At 38.4% G+C, this 26,364-nt stretch overlaps 2 protein-coding genes across 11 annotated transcripts in view; both read left to right on the top strand.

The window, feature by feature from the left end:
- LOC129754770 (uncharacterized) overlaps positions 1-26,364 on the top strand; it is a 601,388-nt gene that overhangs the window by 519,733 nt on the left and 55,291 nt on the right. For all 10 annotated transcript variants that reach the window (XM_055750995.1, XM_055750997.1, XM_055750993.1 and 7 more), the window contains 5 exons: positions 10,278-10,343; positions 10,418-10,555; positions 19,459-19,596; positions 19,738-20,012; positions 20,174-20,228. In XM_055750995.1, the coding sequence (XP_055606970.1) occupies positions 10,278-10,343; positions 10,418-10,555; positions 19,459-19,596; positions 19,738-20,012; positions 20,174-20,228 (672 nt within the window). The remainder of the gene's footprint in view (positions 1-10,277; positions 10,344-10,417; positions 10,556-19,458; positions 19,597-19,737; positions 20,013-20,173; positions 20,229-26,364) is intronic.
- Positions 11,341-14,685, top strand: LOC129754771 (mucin-2-like). The gene is made up of 2 exons (XM_055751003.1): positions 11,341-11,486; positions 11,547-14,685. Exons 1-2 carry the CDS (start codon positions 11,480-11,482, stop codon positions 14,585-14,587), a joined length of 3,048 nt encoding a protein of 1,015 aa, XP_055606978.1. The 5' UTR covers positions 11,341-11,479; the 3' UTR covers positions 14,588-14,685.

Raw genomic sequence — 26,364 nt, 5'->3', positions numbered from 1 at the left:
CAGACAGGAATTCATTTTAATAAATATAGAGTTTTTGAATTATTGATTTATTTCTCTTACTTCTTTCCGAGTTTAAAAGCTTTTCAAGGATTCTTTTTCAACCAAGAAACTAGGACTGATGCGAAATTGATGATTTTCAAAAATGGTTTTTAGTACCGTCAAACGGGGCATAATATAAAAGCGGGGTTAGATGCAACATTTGTATACTATAGCACTTATTCAATTTATAATTGAATATTAGGAAATCGAGTCTAAGGATAACAAAATGATAATGACATTGGTTTTCAAATATTAAGCTTGTTCTTAAAAGTTTTTGATACTGATGGAAAATTTAAAGAACTGAACAAAAGATATTCAAATTTTTACATTTTTCAGCCGTAAAAAACTTTTCCCAGTATGATTGGCTTAATGATATCACCTACAAATTTGATATTGGTTTTATTATAATATGTCAATACTTTTGGTGCATTTTTTTTTTTATAAATGTTTTTATAATTCTGTTACCAGCCACAAAATGCTAATCCAATTGGCACCATGTGAATCTCGTTTCCATATGCCGTAATATGTTTGTTATGCATCACGCGTGTTTTTACATCAAAATATCATCCATCCAGATATTCATTTTTATCATTTCATATCGTAGATTTTTTGTAGTATTTTTCACCCCTAAATGTATGCAGCACCTTAATGCTTTTTCTTACAACAGTATTTTTGACAGAAAAAAAAACGTAAGATTTAATTGGAACAAACCAAAAATTTCTGTAAACGATTGTTAATGCGTTATGGCATCCATTATTAAATTTTTCTATAAAAACAAAGATTGATGTAAGTTATCCCTTTTTTTGATTAGGGTGAAAATTGTTTGTTTTTAGAAAATTAAGAATAACTGGCAGAACAAATAATTTTTCGGACTATGTCAATCTGATGTCCCATCAACCTTAAAACATTTGATGCAAAAGCGACATGATTATCTGTCGGTATAATTTTTGAAGAATCCATTGGAATTTAAAAGTTCTACATGTTACCCCTGTTGACGGTTTGCAGTAATTTTCAATATTAAATTAAAAAAAAAAAAAAAAGAATCTGATTACATTTTTTTAACTTAAAATTTAGCCTTTGTACATGAAGTTTAGTTAAGACTCCAAAAAAAATCATATCTTATTCAAACAATGTATTTAAGTCCAAGTTCAAATTCATGATAAGTTGTCTAACAATATTAGTTTGTTTGAAAAATGATGTCAATGGAAGTTAGTTTATTTTTTTTTTAATTTTGTATTCGAACTCCTTAATTTGTTATTGATTTGATAAGCTAGAAGGTTATATTTCTCGCTTGAGGTATCATTACGTCATATGAAACTAAATGTAAATAAACATTTTTATTAGGAATAAAAAATACAAAAATTGACATAAACTAGTCCCAACTTCTTTCCATTTAGGATATTTTTAGCCTGGACAACATATTCTATTTTTCAAATACAAATTTTGAAGTTGTTTTGATAAATTTTGCAGCAGTTTTCCGTGAATTCTTGAGATGTTTCATACGATGTAATGAAAGCCTACGCGAGATTTGTTAATTCTGAGACGTTTCCTTCTATCACTTGGATCTGATTTATCTGTACTCAAAAGAAGGTTCTGTTAACATCACTAAAATTTGAATGAAATTCATACGTCTACGTTTCTTTCAACCCCTCTTTCATCTACGAACTATTTTTAACGTACATAAATAGCCACTAACATGTTATTAATTTTCAAATGACTAGCATACCTTCAACAGTTATGGAAATGTATGTGACCGTATTTTGATGAATTTCATGAATCATTTTTATAATTATAAAAAAAAACAAAGTGTCACAAATAAATAATTTAAAACACTGACTAGGATGGTAGCTTTACACCACCTCAACTGATACATCACAACCTTCCTGTTCAATGACCAGCTCAAACTCTGAGCTATCATACAGCTCAATGGGTGGTCGATGGCAAGGTTTTTGTGCGTAAACCGCAGCCTTTTTCGAAGATTGATATTCCATCGGCTCCGCGGATGGATAGCTCATGTCAGATCCGGAAACCGGAGGATAGATCATTGGAGTTTGCTCCGCTTTGTAGGGATCAGCTGCGGGAGGACATTCGGTAGTAGTCGACTGTTCACATGGTGATTTTTCTCGTGAAACGTAAACTTCTACCAGCGGCGGATAGGTTTCTGGGTCTTCTGGAGGACATGGAGTTGTTGTTGAGACAGGACATTGCTCTTTGGGTATACAGACACCTTCATCCAGAACGAATCCTTCGGCGCAAACACAGCGCCTCTCAAGAATGCAAACATCCGGACAAACTGTCTTGTCGCAATCGTTGTTACAGGTCGGAGTGCAACATGGCCGGCAGGAACTAACTATTTGATTCTGGCCACAAGACGGTTGTTCCGGGATGTTTTCTACCGGAAGAATGTAGTCTGAATAGGCAGGAACGTATGATTTAACATTGCTTTTCGTTGATTCTGTGTCACTTATTGAAAAAGGTTGAGAATCATAACTCGGGAGTTCTTGTTTTTCATAGGGTTCTTGAGAAGCACACGTTGGCGGCATAGTTTTCTTAACACATTTTGGCCTGTATAACTGAAACGGAGCTGAGGTTGTCGGAGGTGTCATGGGAAGACGTGGTACTGCAATGAATTAAGCTCTAAAATGTTGAATAAACTTAGAAACTTTCTTCACACTTACCATACTCCTTGATCTTGGAGCAGCATATTTTCCGAATACATCTTCCATTGTACCTCACGTAACCAGGTTTGCAGACACAGGCCGGTCCTGTCTTTCTACTATAGCAGGGTTCCCTCGGGTTACACTCTTTCCCACAGGCAGGTTCACAGCACGGAGGAAAGTACACAAACATTTCATTCCTACCGCAGGGTGCTGAAAACGAAAACGGCGGGAAAACTATCAATTTCAAATCGATTCAATTGATTTCCTCAAGCAGAAGGAACAAAAAACACTAACATTTCGATTCAGCCTCAACCAGACCAGAAAACGCGACACAACCTCCCAAAATCACTCCCACTATCAACGGCAAACGGACGTGAGCCATTGTCGTCTGCCTGAAAGTTTCTGCATTCCCATCGGCGACATCCAAAGTCCTTTATACCTGCATTGGCAGTAGTGCTTAAAAGTCGACAGAAGATGCAGGCGGGTTTCGCCATCATGGATTGAATTTTGGCTACCAAATCTTACCGAAGCAGTCGTAAATCACGTATTTGTCCTCCACACGATTTCCGCGTGTTCTTTTCACCCAAGCCTAGAGAGTGGCAGTGTGATAACTGAATAGTAGGAACGTCGTTCCGGTCGAAAGTCTTTGGTTTTGACACATTTGAATTCGACATTTTGGTGTTATTCATCGACAGGAGGAAGTGAGGCTACTAAGTAGTCTATAGCTCAGTTGGTAGAATACCTGTCAGATGAGTTGATGATCATGAGTTCGAGTCCAAGAGAAAACATCGAACGTAGTTGTACCGGGCAATTTTTTCAACAACTTTTCGCCAACTGCAACGTCGATATAAAGTCGCGAATGTCAAACTAAGCCTTTCGAAAGGGGTGGAAGGGGGGCCGATTCTCATAAAAAAATATCAATGCGTAGTGCGCAGTATCAAAACTAAACTTTCGAAAAGGGCTAATAAGCGCATAAATACATACATCATAATTCTAGCGTAACATTTAAAAAGGGCGAAACTAGCAGTTAGCTCGAAACGAGAAAATCGCGTTGGAAATTTCGGACCATCTAATCAAATCCTATTTAAAAAATCGATCACTTTTTGTTCAACAAAATCAAAAAAAGTGCATTATATTCACTTATTGTTCGTTGGTTATCAAAATCTTTAACTTTTTTCACTAAATTTACGAGATTTTCGAGTTTCGCCTTTTAATGTTTTCGATTTCAGTTACGCCTGCAAGTTTCGCCCAATTGATCGGCCGTTTTTGTTTTGGTTTTGAAGTTACGCCCATTGGTCTCACACGCAAAAACTAATTAGGCCGTTTTGTCACACACGGTCAACTCAGTTACGCCTATTGGCCCTACACGAATAGAAAAAATAACCCCATTTTGAATAGGCGTAACTTCACGTTCCAACGAAAATGCATCAACATGAAGTTTCGCGCATTTTAATTTTATCAATTTTTTGAAAGTTTTAAGCGATTTTAAGATGAAACCGCGTTTATTAGGTAAAGTGCAACTGCGTAAATCCGGAATGACCGTTAACTCGATTTGTTTACATTTGGCAGTTTCGCCCTTTTTAAATGTTACGCTAGAATTTTCATGAAGGACTCGTCCATCGGGAGGGGGGTTTTCGAAATTCAAATTAAGCCAAAAAATTATAACAATACCAAAAATCTATATCTATTTATATTAAAATAAATTTTAAGTCTGTCTGTCTGCCTGTCTGTTTGTTCCCTATAGACTCAAAAACTACTAAACGGATTTGCGTGGACAGATGGGGGTATTGGAGGCCGGGGAAGGTTCCTATAATAGTTCCTCTTCCTGGGAAGGGGAGGGGGGGTTTCTCATATAAAAGTAATAAATCTTCATGACTCGAAAACTGATCATGCTGATGGAACCAAATTTGGCATGGGAGTGTATTTGATTACGAGGTATGTTCCAAAAAATGGTTTGGTACCACTCCCTCCTTATAATGGGAAAATAGGAAGCGGGGAGGGGGGCTCCCATACATTTTTTCGTATAATTCAATAACTCATCAAGTAAACGGAACCAAATTGAGCATGCGAGTGTATATGGGTAGGAAAAATATTTTAAAGAAGATTTGAAACTCCTCCTTCTTTCCAATGTGGAAATTGAAAATGGAGAGGGCCTCCCATACGATTTTTTTTTTGTAACATTCCCAAACTAATCCAGCAAATGGAACCAAATTTGACATGGGTGGGTATCTGGGTACGAGAAATGTTTCTATGATTATTTGGTACTCCTCTTAGATTGGCGAGAAAAGAAGGGGGGGGGTCCTCCATACAACCTAATGCATTTTTCGATAACTAATCATGCAAATGAACCTAAATTTCACATAAGAAGATATAAAAGTACCAGTCAAGTTTGAGATCCATTTGTCCTTTCACTGGGGAGATAAGAATGGGGGAGGGGATCTCCCTTTTTTCCACTACTCGAGAACTAATTGAACAAAAATACCAAATTTATCATGGAAGTACATTCGAGTTCGAGAAATGTTTTTATTTTGTTTTTCTCCAACGGGAAGAGGGGAAGGAAGAGGAAGGTTTTCATACAATATTTTTGGATCATTCTAGAATTTATTATTCTTATTCTTATTTAATTTTTGGCATTTCGGCGAGTTGTGAAAATTCAAGGTAGAATATTTAGAAAGAACATGAAAGTATTATAGGTGGAAAGATCAAAGCTAGAGCGCTTTGGGTAGAAGAAATTGAATAGTTGGTGAAAATGTGAGCAGGGCTTTTGTTGTGTGAACAGCTTTTTAACTACTTGCGTGATAACAGAATTTATTATTCAAAAATAAATAGCAGAGATAGGAGCGAAAGAGAAGAAAGGTGTTGTACGATTACCAAGCAAATGGTACCAAATTTGGCTTGGGAGGGTATTTGGTTTCGAGAAATATTTCAATGCATGTTTGGTACCCCTTCTTTTTCTCCAGAGAGGAAATATAAAGGGAGGAGGGGGGCTCTCTACAATTTTTAATATAACTCGAGAATTAGTCAAGCAAATGGAACCAGATTAGGCATGTGAGAGTATTTGGATACGAGAAATGTTTCAATGATTATTTGAGACCCATCTCTTCTTACAGTAGGCAAACTTAAAGGGGAAGGGGGGGGGGAGCTTCCATACAATTTTTACTGAAAAATTCAATAGCTTTTCGAGCAAATGGAAATAAATTGCCAAGGGAGGATTTTTGAATATAGAAAAAGGTGTTATGATTGTTTGAAACGTCTCATTCTCGGAGGATAGAAAGATGGGAGGGGGCCCATACAAAGTTTAACAATACTCAGTAACTGATCAAGCGAGGGGAATCAAATTTAGCATGCAAAGGTATTTGGGTGAACGAAATGTTACTTTGATGGTTTGAAGTATTGTAAACATTGAAAGCACAAACCAAATACAAATTTAGCTTAAAGTTGCTGCTTTGATTCATTTTTCGAACTCTTCAATTTAATCGATTCAAAAAACATGATTTAATATTATAAATCTAAATAAAGAGTATATAAATTTTCCATCAAGTTTTGAATTTCAAGCTCAGAAGATTTTGTCACCTTCAACTGAAATATTGGGTCTTAGACAGAACAGAAGGTAGAAACTAAGTTCTTTTTTTTCAAAAATTCAGATTCAAAGGCTTATGTTTCCATTACACAAACATTCAGAATGGAAAAAACAAATAAGTATGTCATTGAAAATATTTTTAGGAATTTTAAAAATTTGATTTTAAAAATCGGTAAATTAACTTGAAAATAAAAAAAAACAGCACTTTAAAATTTGGTGAACTTATTTTTTATTTAAAACAAAATATATAGATAGAAAATATCAGTATTTCAACATTCAAGAAGGTTTTTTTCCAATAAACACGTCTAACGTCAGTGTTTTGATAATTGATAAGGTAGATTTGATCGTCTAATCTTTAGTCAAATTTGGTCAATCACCTCTAGTTTCGGTGATTTGAAATTTTAAATTCTTCTTCTTAACTGATGAAATAACAAATATTCATTAAGGAAAAAAAACTGATTCTGGTTTTTTTTATTACGTAAACCTCATTCAATAAAGGAATAATATTTTAATGTTGACGATGCATGATCTAAAAGAGTAAAATTGTATAGTTTTGACAATTTTTTATCTTTTCAAATAAGGGATGAGCTAAACAAGTATTTCTAACATTATTGCAGAAACTTAAAAAAGACTGGATTCCATTTAATTTATTTGTTGAATCTCAAAACGATTATAATTATGCTTTAAAAATTATCTTAAATTCAATTTGGTTTAATATTTCTTTGAAAATTCGTTAAAGGGAAAATGTAAACAAATAGAAAATTTTTATATTTTTTTTTCAGAACTCAAAATTACTTGAAGTCTTGAGGAAATTCGAAATTGATTTAAAACATTAATTTTAAAATGTCATTTTTTTGTTTAAATTTATTTTCAAAAAAGTTCAGGAATTTTTTTTAAATGATTTCAACCTTTTATCAATAGCAAAAGCTAAGAGATAAATTGCATATTTAGATTCAGTGCACCCAAATTAGTCTAAATTAGCTGTTAATTGTTTACACCTCGGAAGATTGTCGATTTTGTGGCCAAAACCTTTTTGAATTTAATGTTGAGCATTTAAAGAAACAAGAAATACAAACTTAAATTGATACTGAAATTGGTGCTGTGAAGAATATTTCGTATCAGCATAATATTTGTAATGACACAAACGATTTTTTGTTAATCAAAATTTTAAGAAATAAACTAGAAGATGTTAGGTTTTAGAATTTTGTTCTGTTTATTCTGATTAACATAGTGATGACTAATGACTATTATAATAGTAACTTTTGAACAACCACCACAGACGATACCACCTAGTACAGTACAGTATGATACATAATTTCCTTTGAAGAAGGCCAAGACTCAAGGCCGAAACGTCGGACGTAATGTAAACAATATTGTTACAATCTTATTTGTATTAGACTAAAAGCCAACAAACAAAGAAAATACATTATAAAATCTTAAAATAGGAAGCCTTAACGACGCTTCAAGTAACAAAATAGAAAACTTAGTTTCATCGATAACAAAAATATTTTATTTAAGATTTTTATGAAAACCTCTAATTTTTACTAAAAATATTGTATACTCAAATTCAATAAGCTTAACCTACCAAACTCTCAAGCAAATTCAGCAAAGTCAGAGATACAAATTTGGCGGTTCAGACCTGTTTCTGGCCAAATTAAGGAATTTTGTTATAAATTTGGCTCTTGAAAAAATACTGCAATATAAAAAATGTTGAACTATACTCTCCAAAACATGGAAATTTTATGGAATTTTTTTAACGTGAAGATTACATTTTTCTTTTTCAAATTTTTTTAAATAATTTTTTAATAACTAAAATCCGGTTTTCTCATTAATCAAAACTTGCAAAATCTACTCAAATTATGCTTTATTGGTGATTTTCAGCTTAATTGTGTATACAAACTGATTTGGATAAAAAATTTAAATTTTGAAATTGTGATCATGAAAATGAGAATTCTCGTTCAGTGCCTGAAATGTCCAAAAAAATTCTGAATCCAAATCCCGGATCCGAGCTTTAAATATGAGTCCTGAATTAAAATTTGTTTCAGAGCCCTAAACCATACCTCTTCAATCTAAATTCTGATGTTTTGGGTTTTTTTTATCTCAAATCTGACCTGTGAATCTGAACTAGAATATGCGTTTCTAGTGATGAATTCAATACTGAGTTGTCAATACTGGATCGACATTTTTAAGCTTTGTGACGTTCGTATTCTGCATAAAAATAAGTTTTAGATCTTGAATCTGTATCCAAAATACCCAGAATGGTTTCTTTTTTTCCATATGTGGAATTTTTTTTATAAGAAATCATTTAAATTGAAAAAAAATATTTGAGTTTTGAAAATAATGAATAATGGAAATTTTGAATGGAATGCAAAAACAAATTTGAACCAGAACATCAAAACAGTTTTTATATCATTTTTCATATTCATATTTTTTTGAATTCTAATGATTATTCAAACTAAACCAATCCTATACTGAACACGAAAATATGAAAAGATAAACAATTTTGATTTTGGTAATTTGGAACCAAAAGCTTCTAAATTAGTTCAATCTCATTTTAAATTCAATATTTAGAACCTAATTTCTATCAGCAAGAGAAACATTCTTGGAGAACCATAGCAGAATTCTGGATTATGAATTAGTTTTAGATACATATACTGGCATCTGAGTCAAGATTGTTCCTGAGTCACTTCTGAATAACCTTACTCAATCTTCAAAATTGGATTAAGAATGTTCAATTTTGAGTGAAGAGCAGAATTCCTCATTTGCTTTTTCTGAACCCTCATTAGTGCGTGGCGGGGGTTTCCTGCGACCATGATCGTGATCAGTCTTTAAGATCCAAGAATGAATTATGAAGACATGATTTCAATAATCTTGTTTCTTATTCGAAGAATAAAACTTTCATTGGCCAATGGGAAAAATATATTGAATGGTGTGAGCTTTCATTACGTAGTGTGAAACAAAATGTAAACAAACAGTTTTATTGCGAAAAAATGCAAAAGCTGACATAAACTAGTCGCAACGACTTTCCATTTAGAATGTTTGTAGCTTGGACAATACATTCTAAAAATGAAATACAAATTTTAAAGTTGTTTTGATAACTTTTGCAGCTGTTTTCTGTGAATTCCTAAGATGTTTCGCGTGATGAAAGCTCACGCGATATGTATAGTTAATGATAAATTATTCATCCATTCTTTTTTTTTATTAAGGACCTTTTTTATCATTCAGGTCCATCATCCATTCTGAGGGCTCTAAAAAAAGGATTGATGAACTGGCTATAAATTTAAAATGTTTTTTTAAGATTTTTAAAAGTCTTTTTTCCACCGAATCAGCTTTTCTTAATTTTTTTTCTCATTTATATAGCCAAAATTCCATTAGAAAAGACATTCTGGTTCATCAATCAATTAACTTTTATTCAAATGTCCCCGAAAGTAGGTCAAATTTGTCACGGGATGTAAACAAAACAGCTGAAACAGCTATCGAACGGGAGGGACAACAAACCTACTATCCAAAACAACCAACCATCAGCCCTTAACATGAAATATAGCCATCCCAAACCTAGGCTTCGATGACCGAATCAAAAAAAAAATTAACGATATTCAAATTTATTCAGAAATGCACACACCCCACCCGATGAAGGGCGCCTTGCTCTATCGAAATGCGATGGATACATTTATTTTCTCTTAAAGGAAAATTTAATAAGCATAAATACCAGTCGCTGAATCACGTTCAGTAAGTTTGTTCCTTCATCATGTTTGGCTCTGGGAATGTCTCCCAGAAGGTAGGAATCTTAACGAAGGAGAAGGAAGGGAAAATTGATACCCTTAACTAATCACATTTTATTAACGAGTTTGCGCTTAAGGTTCGGTCTTTCGTTCTTTTTCGAGTATTAAATCTGACACCTCAACACCTTTCTAGGAGGAGGGCTTTTGGTATAAAATAGGGGAAATGTTATAAATATTTTCTAACTGTTATTTCTTTATCTTCTGCTTTTCTTTCAGCCGATGTTGGCAAAACCCGTAGAAGTAGTTAGTAAAGCTCAACCCATCAAATCAATTTATTCCAAGGTAAGTTGTTAAGAACATTTCGGTTCAAAAAATTGTAACGAATTGACTTTGAATACTTTTATCAACTTTTTCAGGAGAAAACGCACTGTCCATCATCTCAAAACAAAATCATCCTTTCGCTGGTGCTTCGATCGCACAGTTGGGAGGAAATTGTCGAGAAGAAACGTCAGAAAGCGATCAACAAGCTGTCGAAATTCTTCCTGGTTCCCAAGGTAAGCTTTTGAAAAAACTTAAACGAAAAAGACAATTTAAAAACTCGTATTGGGTGGGCTTCAATTTATTAATTTCTAGAATTCCTAAGTTTATAAACATTTCTCCACGGAACTGTTCTCATCGATTCGCTACCGATTTCAAAACGTCATTGACAATCAAATTTCAAAGGCACGTGCCGGTTTCGGCTTTCCAATCCGGTGAAAGATCTTTCGTCGGCAATAATCGAGCCGGGCTCTAATGGATCCCAGCTATTAATCATGATTAAGTGATCCCATTTCATTAGCGAGTCGGTTCGGCCCTTTAGCTTGAAAGAGATGTGGTCAATTAGAGAATTCCACACCCAAAAGAGTTCCATACCTAATAAAAAGATGAGTCTCCTCCGCCGGAGGGAGCGGAAATAGTTTCAAGAGACAAGCAAACAGCAGAGATGATAACGATTTTATCTATTTTGTTGTTCCCTTTTGGATCCTTTGAAGGGGAAAAATAATGAAACAAATTTGATGATTCGTTTCTGAGCACTCTGAGTTTTATTCGCAAAACGATGAATGTGTCAGCTGTGATTATTCAAAGTCTAGTGCATTACAAATCAAGTGATTTCCGCAGCAAAACTAATACGCAGTTTGAACCAGCTACACATTTTGATTCACGTGTATCGATAAAAGATAAAAAACACACTTAGAATCAATTTAGTTCTCACCAGTCAGTAGACAATGAACAGCACTTCTTATCGTAGAAAATTTAAACAGAAAAGGATCTTATCAAAAGTAGTCTGTCGATGGTATTTGCATTTCGATAGCAAAAATTTCTATCGCAACACTTGAGGTGAAACTATTTCTCCTTGAATAAAAGCGGTTAGTTGGTCAGTTTGCGAGCCTAGTAACGCGAAACACTGGCCGAAGGTCGCTGAATCAAATCCATCCAAAATGTCGAGTAAGACTTTGAAGAACCCCGTCATTCAAATTAACCTCCAATCAAAATTTCTCCGTTCAGATTCCCAGCGATGGATTGCTCTGCTCCTTCTATTCAGTTCACTATTGGTGACACTAGTGGAAAGTGAAAATTTGTGTCTGCAGAAGAGATCAAATTCGCCATCGGAGATGTTTGCCCACGACAGTGATTGTCAAAAATATGTAACCTGTGTTGGTCGACTGGCTGTGGTGCAAAAATGCCCGGAAGGCTCCTGGTGGGATGATAGTGATAAAAGCTGTTCGACCTCTGTCGGGAAAATGTGTGGTGGTTTGAAGAAACTTCAGCTTAAATATTTCTTAAGCAGATCAGCTGACAGTGAACCGGAAGCCGAGATAAGTTGCGTCGAAAAAACGCAGACGTGTCCCGGGATATTCGATCCTGGGCACCTGACCTTGCGTCCGCACGAAGAATGTCAAAAATATTATATCTGTGTTTCGTTCATACCCTTGGTTATGAAATGTCCCAAAAATCTACTATTCAATGCCGAGATCTGTCAGTGTGATTTCCCTGAAAATGTACAATGTGATGGTGATGTGACTACGACAACTGTACCGACGACTACTTCGGCTATAACTCCGACTACAGCACCGCTAGCGACAGAAGCTCCTACGAAACCCACAGAAAGTTCTTCTAGTGAGGCACCGTCTACAACTCCATCAACTATTGAACCAGAAACAGAGGAGCCAACTACAGAACCTGCCACGCCAACACAAACGACAACTACCGAAGCACCCACCACAGAAGTTCCACCCAGTGAAGAGCCATCAACGGCCTCCTCGACTGATAATCCCACTACAACGACCGCAGAACATATAACGGATAACCCAACTACAGAATCGTCGACACAAATGCCAACAAGTGAAGCTCCTTCACCAACAATTCAATCGACTACTGAACCCATTACGGAAGATCCTACGACACAGCCGACGAGTCAAACACCGATAGTTATTCCATCAACAGAACAGACAACAACAGAACCTCCACCAATAACTACAGATTCATCTACAATTCCTTCGTCCAATCCACCCGATACGGAAGTTCCATCGACACAGCCGACAACAGATATTCCTACTACAAGTGATGTTCCGACGACAGTCTCAACTACTGCTCAGCCTACCACCGAAACACCTTCGATCGAAACCACGACGAGTGAAGCTTCTACAACAGTAATAACAACTAGTGAAGAACCTACAACCACTCCTTCGACTGATGCGCCAACTACGGATAATCCTACTACAACGACAGCAGCACCAACAAGTGAAGTACCATCTACTACTTCTTCGACCAATCCACCCGATACGGAAGTTCCATCAACACAGCCGACAACTGAAGCGTCGACAACTGTCCCGCCAACTGTTCCGCCAACTGATATTCCTTCAACAATAGAACCGTCAACAGAAATCACAACAGTGCAATCGACAACTGAAACCGTTACGGAAGTTCCTACGACACAGCCAGCAACTACGTTAGAAACTACCATAGCTCCTACAACTGACGCTTCGACAACTGAACCTTCAACAAGCCAAACTTCTCCCACAGATACTACGACTAGTAAGGCAACTACAACAGAAACACCAACCACTGAACCACCATCAACGATTGCTTTAACTGAGGCACCCGTTACAGATGGTACTACTACAAAGAATCCCTCTACAGAGACAGAATCGTCGACAAGTGAAGAACCATCCACAATTCCTTCGTCCAATTCACCCGATACGGATGTGCCATCGACACAGCCGACAACTGAAGCGCCGACAACTGTTCCGCCAACTGATATTCCTTCAACTACAACGACCGCTGAACCTACGACGGATATTACAACAGTGCAATCGACAACTGAACCCGTTACGGAAGTTTCTTCGACACAGCCAGCAACCACTTTAGAAACTACCACAGCTGCTACAACTGACACTCCGACAACTGAACCTACAACAAGCCAAACTTTGCCCACAGATACTACGACTAGTAAGGCAACTACAACAGAAACACCAACCACTGAATCACCATCAACGATTGCTTCAACTGAAGCACCCGTTACAGATGATACTACTACAAAGGATCCCTCTACAGTGACAGAACAGACGACAAGTGAAGAACCATCCACAATTCCCTCGTCCAATCCACCCGATACGGAAGTTCCATCAACACAGCCGACCACAGAAGCACCGACAACTATCCCAACAACAGATATTCCTACTACAAGTGATGTTCCGACGACAGTCCCAACTACTGACCAGCCCACCACCGAAACACCTTCGATCGAAACCACGACGAGTGAAGCTTCTACAACAGTAATACCAACTAGTGAAGAACCTACAACCACTCCTTCGACTGATGCGCCCACAACGGATAATCCTACTACAACGACAGCAGCACCAACAAGTGAAGTACCATCTACTACTCCTTCGACCAATCCACCCGATACGGAAGTTCCATCGACACAGCCGACAACTGTTCCGCCAACTGATATTCCTACAACTACAACGACCGCTGAACCTACAACGATTTCAACAATAGAACCGTCAACAGAAATAACTACAGTGCCATCGACAACCGAACTAGCTACGGAAGTTCCTTCGACACAGCCAGCAACTACGTTAGAAACTACCATAGCTTCTACAAGTGACACTCCGACAACCACACCTACATCAGAAACACCCACCACTGAACCACCATCAACGATTGCTTCAACTGAGGCACCTGTTACAGATGATACTACTACAACGAATCCCTCTACAGTGACGGAATCGTCGACAACAGCTCCCTCGACTGATGCACCCATAACGGATGATCCCGTAGCCCCTACGCAGACGCCAACAACGACCACATCATCAACTTCAACAACGTCTTCATCAACTTCAACTTCAACAACTACAACAACTTCAACAGCAAAACCAACGACAACAACGTCAACGACAACGGTGCCTACTACCACGACAACGCTGTCTCCGGAGCAGAAAGAAGTGGTACAGAAAACGGAAGAACTGGTCAAATCGCTTAGTGAACTTTTCGAGGACTTCTTCAATCGGTTCAAACCAACCGGGCGGATGATTAGTCGGTGAGGGTAAAATTGTTGAAAAAACACCCTTTCATAAAAAATATTGTTTATTATAATTACTGTGATCACAAGTGTATTGTTAAAGTAACAAATAAAAAAAAACTTTGTTTTTTTTTGAATAAATTTTTTAAATACCAAAAATGTATCAAAAAATTACGAAAAATTTAAAAACCTATTTGGACAGATTAAAATCGTCTTAAAAGACAGTCAAACAAATTTCAGCTCTACAATATCAATTGTATTCTACAGTGGTTCATGTATCAAATGTGGGGAGGCTTTACAGCGGCACGTTATCTAGGGGCCGTTCAAATATGACGTAACTCAATTTTCGATTATTTTTGACCCCCTTTCCCCCTATGAAACACATTCTATTCATATTTTCTAAGTATAATCCACAAAGCGTAACCCCTCAAAGATGTAATGTAATATTTGTAGGGTCCCCTTTACATACGGGAAATTGTATCAATGCTCACCCTTCCAAGTAGAAAAAATTGAGAAAAGGAATCCTTTTTTAAGTTGTTTTAATTTTTAAATACAAAAATTGGTTCATTATGATTTTTATCGCATACCGTTTGGACTAAAAAATGCCTCAATTAGTTTTCAAATTGATATTATGTAAAGGGTGTCCACGATGAAATTGCCACATTATGAAATTGCTCTAACTTTTTAACCGTTGGGTAGAACTTAATGAAAATTTTGGTGAATTTAGTTCATAGTTCATTGTAACCATTTCGTAAATTTTAAAGTCCTGTGATCAAAACTCGCAGAAATGGAGTCGGAAGAACAACACGTGCGTGCTAAAATCTTACGCATTCATCACGAGAACAAGGATCTCTCGCATCGTTCCATCGCTAAAACGTTGGGAATCGCGAATATCACGGTATCGCGAGTGATTAAGCGGTTCGAGGAACAGTTGAAGGGAAAAGTATTCCGTATAACACCAAAAATCACTACCGCGTAGTTGGGGCCATCAACCGAAACCCGAACGCCTCCGTTCGGGATGTGACTAAGAAGCTACACCTAAGCCGAAGTTTTGTCCAGAAGGCCAAACCTAAGGCTGGGCTTCGATCTTTCAAGGTACAAAAGGCCCCTAATCGCGACGAAAAGCAGAACAAGTCCGCCGAAACCCGTGCCAGGAAGTTGTACCTCGACATGCTGACGAAAGTTGAATGCTGCATCATGGACGACGAAAGATATGTGAAGGCCGACTTCAAACAGATTCACGGCAACCTGTTTTTCACGGCCAAAGATAAGTTCAGCGTTCCGGAGCATGTCCGCATTCAGAAGATGTCCAAATTTGCGAATAAATTCCTGGTTTGGCAAGCCATCTGCACGTGCGGGAAGCGGAGTGCACCTTTCGTGATCCAGGACATGATAAACGGATAGGTGCACATGAAAGGATGCCTCCAGAAGCAGCTGCTTCCTCTCCTGAAGGCCCATAAAGTCCGAACAATCTTCTGGCCGGATTTGGCCTCATGCCACTACTCCAAGGATGTGCTGAAGTGGTATGCGGGCAATAAGGTCAATTTCGTGCCGAAAATGTTCAACCCTCCCAACACTCCAGAGCTCGCCCCATCGAGAAGTGAAGCAGCACCTTCTTAAACGAGCTAAGGAAGTGAAGACAGTCGTGGAACTGAAGAAAGTATGGGTTTAAATACATGCAAAAAACGGTTGATTCACAGGTTGTGTAGAATCTTATGGCCGGGGTTAAGGTGCGGACATTTGCGTATGGACTGTAAATAAAATACGAGTAAAACAATAAAATGAGGTTTAATAGTTATTTTTCAATCTCTGAAAATTTGATGGCAATCGGATGGAAACTCGAATTTTGCGAATCTATTTTGTGTGTGGCAATTTTATCGTGGACACCCTTTACCATCAAACTGGATGAATAAGTTTTGTGGATAAAGTTTTTGAGATATCTTTTGAAATAATTGTATATGAGTATGGATTTGAATGTTTTGCCATCTTCTGCATTATTTTAGCTATTGAAGCATTATTTAGATCATTCTACATTAAATTTAACTACAGATGTCCTAACAAATCTCAAACGATTTTTTATACACTTTGAAAAGTATTTGAAGCTGTTTTGAGGCCAAAAGATATGCTTATTAGCTCGAAGTTACACTTTTCTTGTTGAAGGTTAGATTTAGGTTAGGTGAAAATCAAACTTCCTAGATTGTACGAGAGAACAAAATTTACATTTTTCCGAGGTGGAAAGAATTTAGGAGAAAATTTTGATAGATTAAGATTTTTAAGCATTCTAATCAAACATGTATGTATCGTAAACTTCTTGATGCACGGTTGACGTTTTGGTCAATTTAGTCCAACAGCACTTAACAAGACTGATATTAAAAAAAAACTCATGGAAAAACTTCCCTTATTCAATAGATTTCATGCAAAATTTCTTTAACCATATGGAAATTATTTGGAGTATTTTTTAGACCAAATGGCACGCTTAACTTTTTCTTAGCTTAAGGCTGTTAAAGGTCAATTTGAAGAGCCCCTCAATTTTTTCAAACAAGACCTTGTGAATTATGGTATAATGTAGTGAATAGGAACATGTTTATTTGATGGATCGTATGCTTGGTTGACGTGCCGTTATTCAAGTTCGATATCATTATGAAGTAAATTAGCGGTTTTTAACACTTTGGATGCGTAGAGTTGCCTAAATGGTATAAAAAAGTTTTGGTAATGTTCGATAGAAAAGTGTAACGCCTGATGTAAGCCGCCGTAGGTTATTAGGCCATGCAACATCAGGCCGTAGGTCGTCAGGCCGTAGGTCGTCAGGCCGTAGGTCGTCAGGCCGTAGGTCGTCAGGCCGTAGGTCGTCAGGCCGTAGGTCGTCAGGCCGTAGGTCGTCAGGCCGTAGGTCGTCAGGCCGTAGGTCGTCAGGCCGTAGGTCGTCAGGCCGTAGGTCGTCAGGCCGTAGGTCGTCAGGCCGTAGGTCGTCAGGCCGTAGGTCGTCAGGCCGTAGGTCGTCAGGCCGTAGGTCGTCAGGCCGTAGGTCGTCAGGCCGTAGGTCGTCAGGCCGTAGGTCGTCAGGCCGTAGGTCGTCAGGCCGTAGGTCGTCAGGCCGTAGGTCGTCAGGCCGTAGGTCGTCAGGCCGTAGGTCGTCAGGCCGTAGGTCGTCAGGCCGTAGGTCGTCAGGCCGTAGGTCGTCAGGCCGTAGGTCGTCAGGCCGTAGGTCGTCAGGCCGTAGGTCGTCAGGCCGTAGGTCGTCAGGCCGTAGGTCGTCAGGCCGTAGGTCGTCAGGCCGTAGGTCGTCAGGCCGTAGGTCGTCAGGCCATAGGTCGTCAGGCCATAGGTCGTCAGGCCATAGGTCGTCAGGCCATAGGTCGTCAGGCCATAGGTCGTCAGGCCATAGGTCGTCAGGCCGTAGGTCGTCAGGCCGTAGGTCGTCAGGCCGTAGGTCGTCAGGCCGTAGGTCGTCAGGCCGTAGGTCGTCAGGCCGTAGGTTGTCAGACACTAGGTCATCAGGCCCTAGGTTGTCAGACACTAGGTCGTCTGGACTTAGGTCATCAGGCTCTAGGTTGTCAGACACTAGGTCGTCAGGACTTAGGTCTACAGGCCGTAAGTTGTTATCTGATAGGTTATTAGGCCATGCGTCATCATGCCGTTGATCTTCAGGTCGTTGGTCATCAGGCTCTAAGTCGTCAGGCCGTAGGACATGAGGCCGTAGGTCGTCAGGCCGTTGGTAGTCAGGCCATTGGTAGTCAGGCTGTTGGTCGACAGACCATAGGTTGTCATCTGATAGGTTGTTAGGCCATGCATCATCAGACCGTAAGTCGTCAGACCGTAGACCATCAGGCCGTTGGTCATCAGGCCGTTGGTCATCAGGCCGTTGGTCGTTAGGCCGTTGGTCGTTAGGCCGTAATTCATCAATCCGTAGGTCGTCAGGCCGTTGGTCGTTAGGCCGTAATTCATCAATCCGTAGGTCTTCAGGCCGTAGGTCGTCAGGCCGTAGGTCGTCAGGCCGTAGGTCGTCAGGCCGTAGGTCGTCAGGCCGTAGGTCGTCAGGCCGTAGGTCGTCAGGCCGTAGGTCGTCAGGCCGTAGGTCGTCAGGCCGTAGGTCGTCAGGCCGTAGGTCGTCAGGCCGTAGGTCGTCAGGCCGTAGGTCGTCAGGCCGTAGGTCGTCAGGCCGTAGGTCGTCAGGCCGTAGGTCGTCAGGCCGTAGGTCGTCAGGCCGTAGGTCGTCAGGCCGTAGGTCGTCAGGCCGTAGGTCGTCAGGCCGTAGGTCGTCAGGCCGTAGGTCGTCAGGCCGTAGGTCGTCAGGCCGTAGGTCGTCAGGCCGTAGGTCGTCAGGCCGTAGGTCGTCAGGCCGTAGGTCGTCAGGCCGTAGGTCGTCAGGCCGTAGGTCGTCAGGCCGTAGGTCGTCAGGCCGTAGGTCGTCAGGCCGTAGGTCGTCAGGCCGTAGCTCATCAGGCTGTAGGTCATCAGATTGTAGGTTGTCAGATTGTAGGTTGTCAGGCCATTAGGCCATAATTCATCCAAATTAAATACAAAGCCAAAGGAGCTGGAATTCCTAACGAAATCTAACTTAAGGACAATGGTCGAAAGAACGCTTAGTAGGTAGATGTTAGGTCAGAAAGACTTAAAAACTCTGCTAACTATGCGTAGAACACTAAACTGAGTCTACCTTATTTCCAGGGAGAAAATTTGTTTTAAAAATCATTTTCATAAAAAAAACATTAATTTTTTTCCAAATGATTGATCAATGGTCAATATATTTTTTTTTTTTCTATCTTTTGAATCAGGTTTTTTCTTGCATAGGCAAATTCCTGTAATATTCCGGGACAAATGACATTGCCAACTCGCTGTCACATAATCTAATTAGTTTTTCAAATTCCAACATTTCTTCTTCTCTATAAACAGGAAAACTTCATCATCGACGACGTGGGCCGGGCCGATATTCACGAGATGACCAGCAATGCGATCCGCCGGGGACGAAATAGCTTCCCGGGTGGCAGCAGCGCCGTTGGCAGTCGAAAGCTTGGCCGAATTGGATTTTTGGTATGTTCTACTTCTACTTCTAATTATTCGATTCGTTAATCTCACAAATGAAAATCTTTCGCTGCAACCGTGATTTTCTGTTGATGCTTTTATTATTATGGTTCTAATTTTCCGTTTTTTTTCTCTGACTGCCTCCGGCAGATTGGCTGTGGGAAAACGATTTTCCCGGAGGAAAAGCTGATAGCCAACACGGTGGCACAGCAGATGAAGGAGAAAGCGCTGGATGATATTTCCGGTCTCGATTTCGCCTGGTGGGCCATCTGGAGCAAACAGCATCCGACGGGACGCCATCGGTCCCAATCACATTCGCAATCACAGCTGCCCCGGCGAGTCAAACGACAGCAAGCCGCCGACGGGTTCGGAAACGATGAAGAGGAAGACGATTACGAGGATTATTACGATGATGAGGATGAGATGTGAGTATCCGGGCGGAGGTTATTTCCGGCTGTCTTGAAGTTCATTAAGTTTTAAGGTTATCTGAAACTGAATTTACAGAAATATGTATGTTTTCGGAAATTTAAAACGCTGAGTTTGGATTGAAATTAGAAAATTCATTCCTTTTTTTTTATTTTTCTAGTGAACCCACTGAAGTGCCTCAGCATGCGCATCGTCATCATCACGGAGATAGCTCGGTAAGTTTTTCGATCTTCTTTATTTTCGATGAAATATTTCCTCATTTAAAGACTTAAAATATTCAAAACAAACATTGGTTCACTACCCTGTACCCATCCATAAGCGCATTTAAACCCTAACCCCATTCTAGAAAACATTAACTAACCACTTTGTATGTACAAAATCCATCTATCTCTTGAAGTTTGAGCCCTCATTTGCTAACAAAAATTTCATAAATGTTATCTCAATATTTATTTCTAACAAACATACATATATCCATGCAAGAAAATGTTTGACTGTTTACATTTCTTTAACAAAAAAAACTTGTGGTATTAAAAATCTATTCACTAGTTTATGAAACATCTTGAAGTTTAGGGTGGAAAGATTCTATCCAGTTTTAAATAGCATTTTTCTATTTTCATTTCAGTACCTTATACGTCAAGTTGAAAATTTTTAAATGTTTTATTTAAAGTAATTTTTTTTTTTTGAAAAAATGTTTTACATGGAATGCCAATTATTTGCATCCTTTTCAGTAGATATATAGTAAAAGAAAATAGATGTAAATATGTATGTAGTTAAAGCTAGTGCATGTTTAAATTGAACTCAACAATCCTACAAGTAGAAGTATGTAGCTTTAAGTGATTTATTAACCGGAGGCAATCTTGGCCAAACGAGACCGAAGTGTTTCTATCGAATATCACGAAACAAGAGCCTGTTGTTACGGCTCATAAACTCCACGTTGACATTTAGCAGAAATAAGAATATCAAAACCTTCTTGAGTGCCGTTAAAAACAACACACGGTCGTAGCTGGTACTGCAAAGTGAAACAGAACCTTGATTCTTGATTAAATTTAGAAAAAAAAATTCAAATCGTTTCCTGGGTCGACTTTCGTTGTTTTTATTTTAATTGACACACTAAGTAAGGACCGTGTAATACCCAAACAGGGGAATACTTGACTGGCTCTTGGGTATTTGATTTAATGAAATACTGTTTGGCTGTTTAATCTAAACCTAAATCTAAACCAAAACCGAGGGTACTCTTTTTTGGTTCTCAATGTGAAATATGCAACTTAACTAAGGGTAAAATTGTTAAAATCATTTGTGATATCAAATAAAACGCAATACTTTTTGAATCGAAAACTGATAATATAATCTCATTTATTCTCGTCAAGTCTTGTAAAAAGGTCAAGTTACAATAGTGATTGATATATTGGATTATCACTCCGTCATATTGCCAACACTTCCCTAATGATTTTCTATCTGTTCGACAGGCAACAGTGAACACTACGAATTCACTCTTCGTCGATTCTAGAACAATAGCGAATTGACGTTCTCTCTCACTTTTGACTCTCTGTTATGGTTTACATTTGCCATGCACTTTTTTCAGTCCAGAATAATTGCCTCGTTCGGTCGTTCGGTCGTCGCGAGTGCGTTTCAACAAAATCAATGAGTATTTTATAAAAATTGATTTTAAAAAATTGAAGCTAGACTCCCCAGAAACACGTCACTTGTAATGAGACTTTTGTTTTGGTATTCGCGGTTTGGAATTTTGTATGACAAACGTCATTTTTTAAGGTACTTAAAATTTAACTTTATAAACTGGAAAAACTAAAATCTCTTCAGTATACTACGGTCAACCATAAGCACGTTGAATAATGATGGTCATAATTCAAATTTTCATCCTGCTTCATACAAGCATCACTGATTATGTGATATTAGATCGTCTCACTTAGACATAGATAAAATAGTTCACTATTTTGTAGTTAAATCGCAATTTTATTTGAACATTCTAGATATTGTACTGCACATTTATTCCTTTCAAAAACTGGGGTCCAAAATTTTTCCAAATATAATGCGCCGATCTGCTAGTCCAGTTGCCGGCAGTCAGACACCGGTTACAGCTGGGCTTAGGTGGATCACTTAAAAACTGGAAACGTTCGAGGAAAACATCCCTCGGTTCGGACCCACCAAACGTGAGGTAGAATCGATCCAAATCTGTGCCGGATTCGTCACTGTACATGTCCAACGCACGAGAAGATGTTCTTGACCAACATCCGAAGTCTTCGACGTTCGATACGAAGGCTAGAGGATCAGCTAAGATTGACCGGGGTAGACCAAGTTTATCCAGGGCATCGATGGAGGCCTGAAATTTCTCCCATCTGGTCGGCGGGATGAATTGCTCTCGAGTGAAGTGGTACTCGCCGTAGAGTTGCTTGTAGCAGTTCAGGGTCCAATACGCCCGGTAGCAGTTGCTCACCATAGGGTCATTTGGGTCGATGACCTGAGCCAGACAGTTGTCAACTTGCTGCGTTCCGGTGACTCGATCAATTGAAGGATCGAAGTACTGTTGCAGCACGTTGTGCGAAACTGTAGACCCGTCGTTCCAGGCACGCACTCCAAGTAGGATACAGCGTACAAAGCAATGTGTTTCGTGGTTGTTCGGAAAGATCAAACGCCTGTACTGCTCTAGCCGATTTGGAGGAGTCAACAGATCCCGACCACAAACTTCGATGGCTTCGAAAAACGGAGACTCCAAATAGTCAGTTTGGATACCGGAAATCGTCGCTAAAACCGCTATCAAAATGACCAACATCTTTTCGAGTGATAAAGCACTGGATTACGCAAAACTTCCCACTAACGCTAACTTAAATTGGATTGACTCGAGACTCGGACGTGTTGTTACGAAACAGACCGGAGAAGCAAACAAACAAACTGGCGCTGGTTTATTTGGCATAACATAAGTTGTTTTGGCTAGCGACCACACTTCCTTCAGGGTTTTAAGACTTCTTGGAACAACTTTCACGTCAGTCTTCGCTATCATGCTATACTTGTCAGTTATTATCTTGATTGTGACGATCGGTCGGTGTTCAACCGATCAGCACTTTTTCTATCAAGCGATAGAAAACTGCGTCTGGGATCTTCAGATAGACCCGGATCGATTACCCTTCTACAAGGCTCACATCTTCCCGGACGATTACGAAACGCATTGCTTCATCCAATGTGTACTGATCGAGCTCCGAGCCTGGTCAACGGCCTACGGGCTCTTAAAGCATTCAACCATCCAGCAGTACTTCATACCGGATCGAATTGACTACAACTACGATCAACGAACTCGTAGCTGCTTGGAGCAATCGCTGCCTTCTACCAGTGACAACTGTACCCGGGCGTATCGGTCATTCGTTTGCTACAAGGACAACTACGGCAATATGGTCACTCAACCGCACCAATACGTTCCACCAACCGAACTGGACATCTCCCAGCACCTGATCGACTGTGCCGATGTGTGGCAAATTCCTCGGGTAGAACTAACAAGTGTTCTGGACCTAACATCATCTCCCTCTTTTGGATGTTTCGCTCGATGTCTCCTTCTACGATCTGGACTGTACACCGATTCCAGCGGGTTGGACATGGACCGGTTGTATGTTCTAGCCGGTTTCGACATGGAAAAGAGTGTCTTCCTGAGCACCGTTGGACAAACGATAAGTTCACTCGGTGGGTGCCCTTCGAGTGACCTCTGCCAGGCAGCGATCGTCCCCGAAAGGATCGTTAGGGAGCAGTTGGTGAAGTTGTTCCAGAAAGATGGCGCCAAAGGTCCGTCGTTTGTGTTTTCGTTGGACAACTTATGATCAGAATAAAGCGCAGTGAACTAAGATTGTTTTTGTGTGATTATTTGCAATATCTCAATTTATTAGCAGTTTTGTTGTGAATTTGGATTTTATTTCCGACGGAAAGGTTATTAATTTTGAACTCTAGGTCAATTATTCCGATGTCAGCTCTTAGTAATTGTTTAAAATCACATCACTTATGGAGCGAATTTCACTGTTATATCTAGAATATCGATTAGAAAACTCAACAGATAAGAACTGGAGCACTTGAAATTTTCACATGCCTAACATTCCTTCTGAGAATCGATTATAAAGGTGTGTCTACCTTAGATTACTAAGCTCTTAGTAGCTGTAGTTGACTGTGTTCAAATTAGAATTTTATTTCTCTAATTTTTCGTTTTTTTTCATTGAGATTTTGGATTTTTAAACAAACCTCAAAATAAATCTAGCAAGTTACTTTATTTTGGATCCCATACCTTAACGAAAAAAATTCGCAGAGAGAAAAGAACCGCAAAATAACCGAACCCAACCCAATTCAACCGTGATGACACGCCAATCGACGACCGGACTGACCGGAAAAGGATACTTCAGGTTATCTTCTGTCGGTCCCCGATTGTTCCTCCCTTTCAGACACATTTCCGATTGGAATCATCCGTTAACCGATATCGTGATTGGATTTCGCTCGAACCTTCATTTTGCCACCTAAAAAAACAACTTTGAGCCATCTTGTAAGAGAATCTTTTTGAAACTTAAAGTGTTTGATATCTATCAATAATGATTTATCTACTTATTAAGTCAAACTTTGTAGAATACAATACTTAAACCATTGTGTCGATCATTATGTTTTAAATCTTCAGTAATTCATCATTATTCTGTCCAATATTTTAAAATGGGTTCGTAAAATTGCTTAAATTTGCGCACACGACTGTATTCTTCTTCACATGTTTTTAATCATTTAAAAAGAAATGATGGTGTTTACTTTTACAGTTTTTTGAGTGTTATGAATATTCTAAATTTAAAACTTATTGAAGTGTGTTTCTATCAATTAAATATTGCAAGTCAATATTCTGAATCTGATTCTGAAGTCAATATGCTGAAAAGTAATTTGAAATTTTAAATGTCTAGAACAGTAGTGGTCGACAACCTTTTGAGTCGGAAGAGCCAAAAACTTCAATTTTCCAAATTTCAGATTTTGAAAGAACCACAGACAAGATTAATTGTATTTGTTCCTAATAAAAAAAAATAAATCAATGATCAATGAACATTAATTTGAGGAAAATAACTTTGAACCCATTAGAGTTCTAACTCTGTAAATAGAGTTAGAGTTTCTAACCATTGAGTAAATGGATTTTCTTCGGGATCGTCAACTCTTTGTAAATTGTAAATCAATTTTGACAAGTTGACAAATATCGAGTCAAGAGAGCTTTAAATCCATATAAAGCTTAAATGAATACTTTGCATGATGAAAATAGATGAAGATATTAATATATTAACAAAAGCAGAATAAATATAATTTCTTCGGCAAAGAAAAGCTTTTTAAAATAACAAAGTAAAGGGAAATTCATTTTCTTAAAATTATCCAGCTTTTTTAAGACATTTCCCAAATTTAGCTAATCTTTTCCAAAATCCTGACGTATGAGGTAAAATTCAACTAAAACCAATGTAGTCGAAAATTTTAATCTTCAAAAATTATGATCTTGACAACTGGTAGAATTTTCAAATTTCATCACATCAAGCTAACGTGTCTTCAGAATTTTATGCATCAGGGAAATTTAAAAATCTCATTGTATGTCATTAGTGATTCTTCAGTATTGTGCGTTCAATTGAATGAAAAATGAAATTCAATACATTGTACATTATTCATCAATGCTTGCTCAAGCTGCTGCTGCAGCTTGACCAGTTTAAATCTGTAGTAGGGCAAGTGAGCCTAATTTCGCTATAGTTTGTCAGAGGTTTTTAGATTTGATATTAGTAGGCCAAATCTTTAATTCTTAGATATGCAACTTTTTGGAAACTAAGTTCCAATTTTATTTTCTGAACTCTGTTATGGTTTGAAATAATCATTTAAAGCTTTAATTTACGAAAAATATCATGTTTTTTTTTAAAGAGTGTCGATTTTCCTAGTTTGGCACTAATTGTTCCTAATATTAACATATGAGGAAAAATGTATCCTCGTACCCAATATTACACTATTTCTTTCTGATTTTGCATATGGGTCTTTTTTTTTTTGATACTTTAATGAAAAAAATCTCAAAAATCACCTTTCTGTAAATTTTATAACTTTTTTGAAATATGAATAGAGAAATAAACGCCATGAAAATCCTACACAATATTCCTTAACGCTAGTTTTGAAGAAAGAAGTGGACAAAACTATATGCACACGAAGATTCCATTTGCTGCTCTCTCTTTACTTGATCGGAAATCACAGATGCCAATGCGCCTGATTTTTCAGGATTTGTCTGATTTTCGAGGCTCATCCTGACAACCTGATTCCCTGATTTTTAAAATATGCCTGATTTTGCCTGATTTTAGCTAATGTGATGAAAAATGG

This window comes from Uranotaenia lowii, chromosome 3, assembly GCF_029784155.1.
Source record: "Uranotaenia lowii strain MFRU-FL chromosome 3, ASM2978415v1, whole genome shotgun sequence".
NCBI classification, from domain to species: Eukaryota; Metazoa; Arthropoda; class Insecta; order Diptera; family Culicidae; genus Uranotaenia; species Uranotaenia lowii.
Note: the sequence above shows the minus strand (reverse complement) of the source record. Positions and strands in the feature narration are given on the sequence as shown.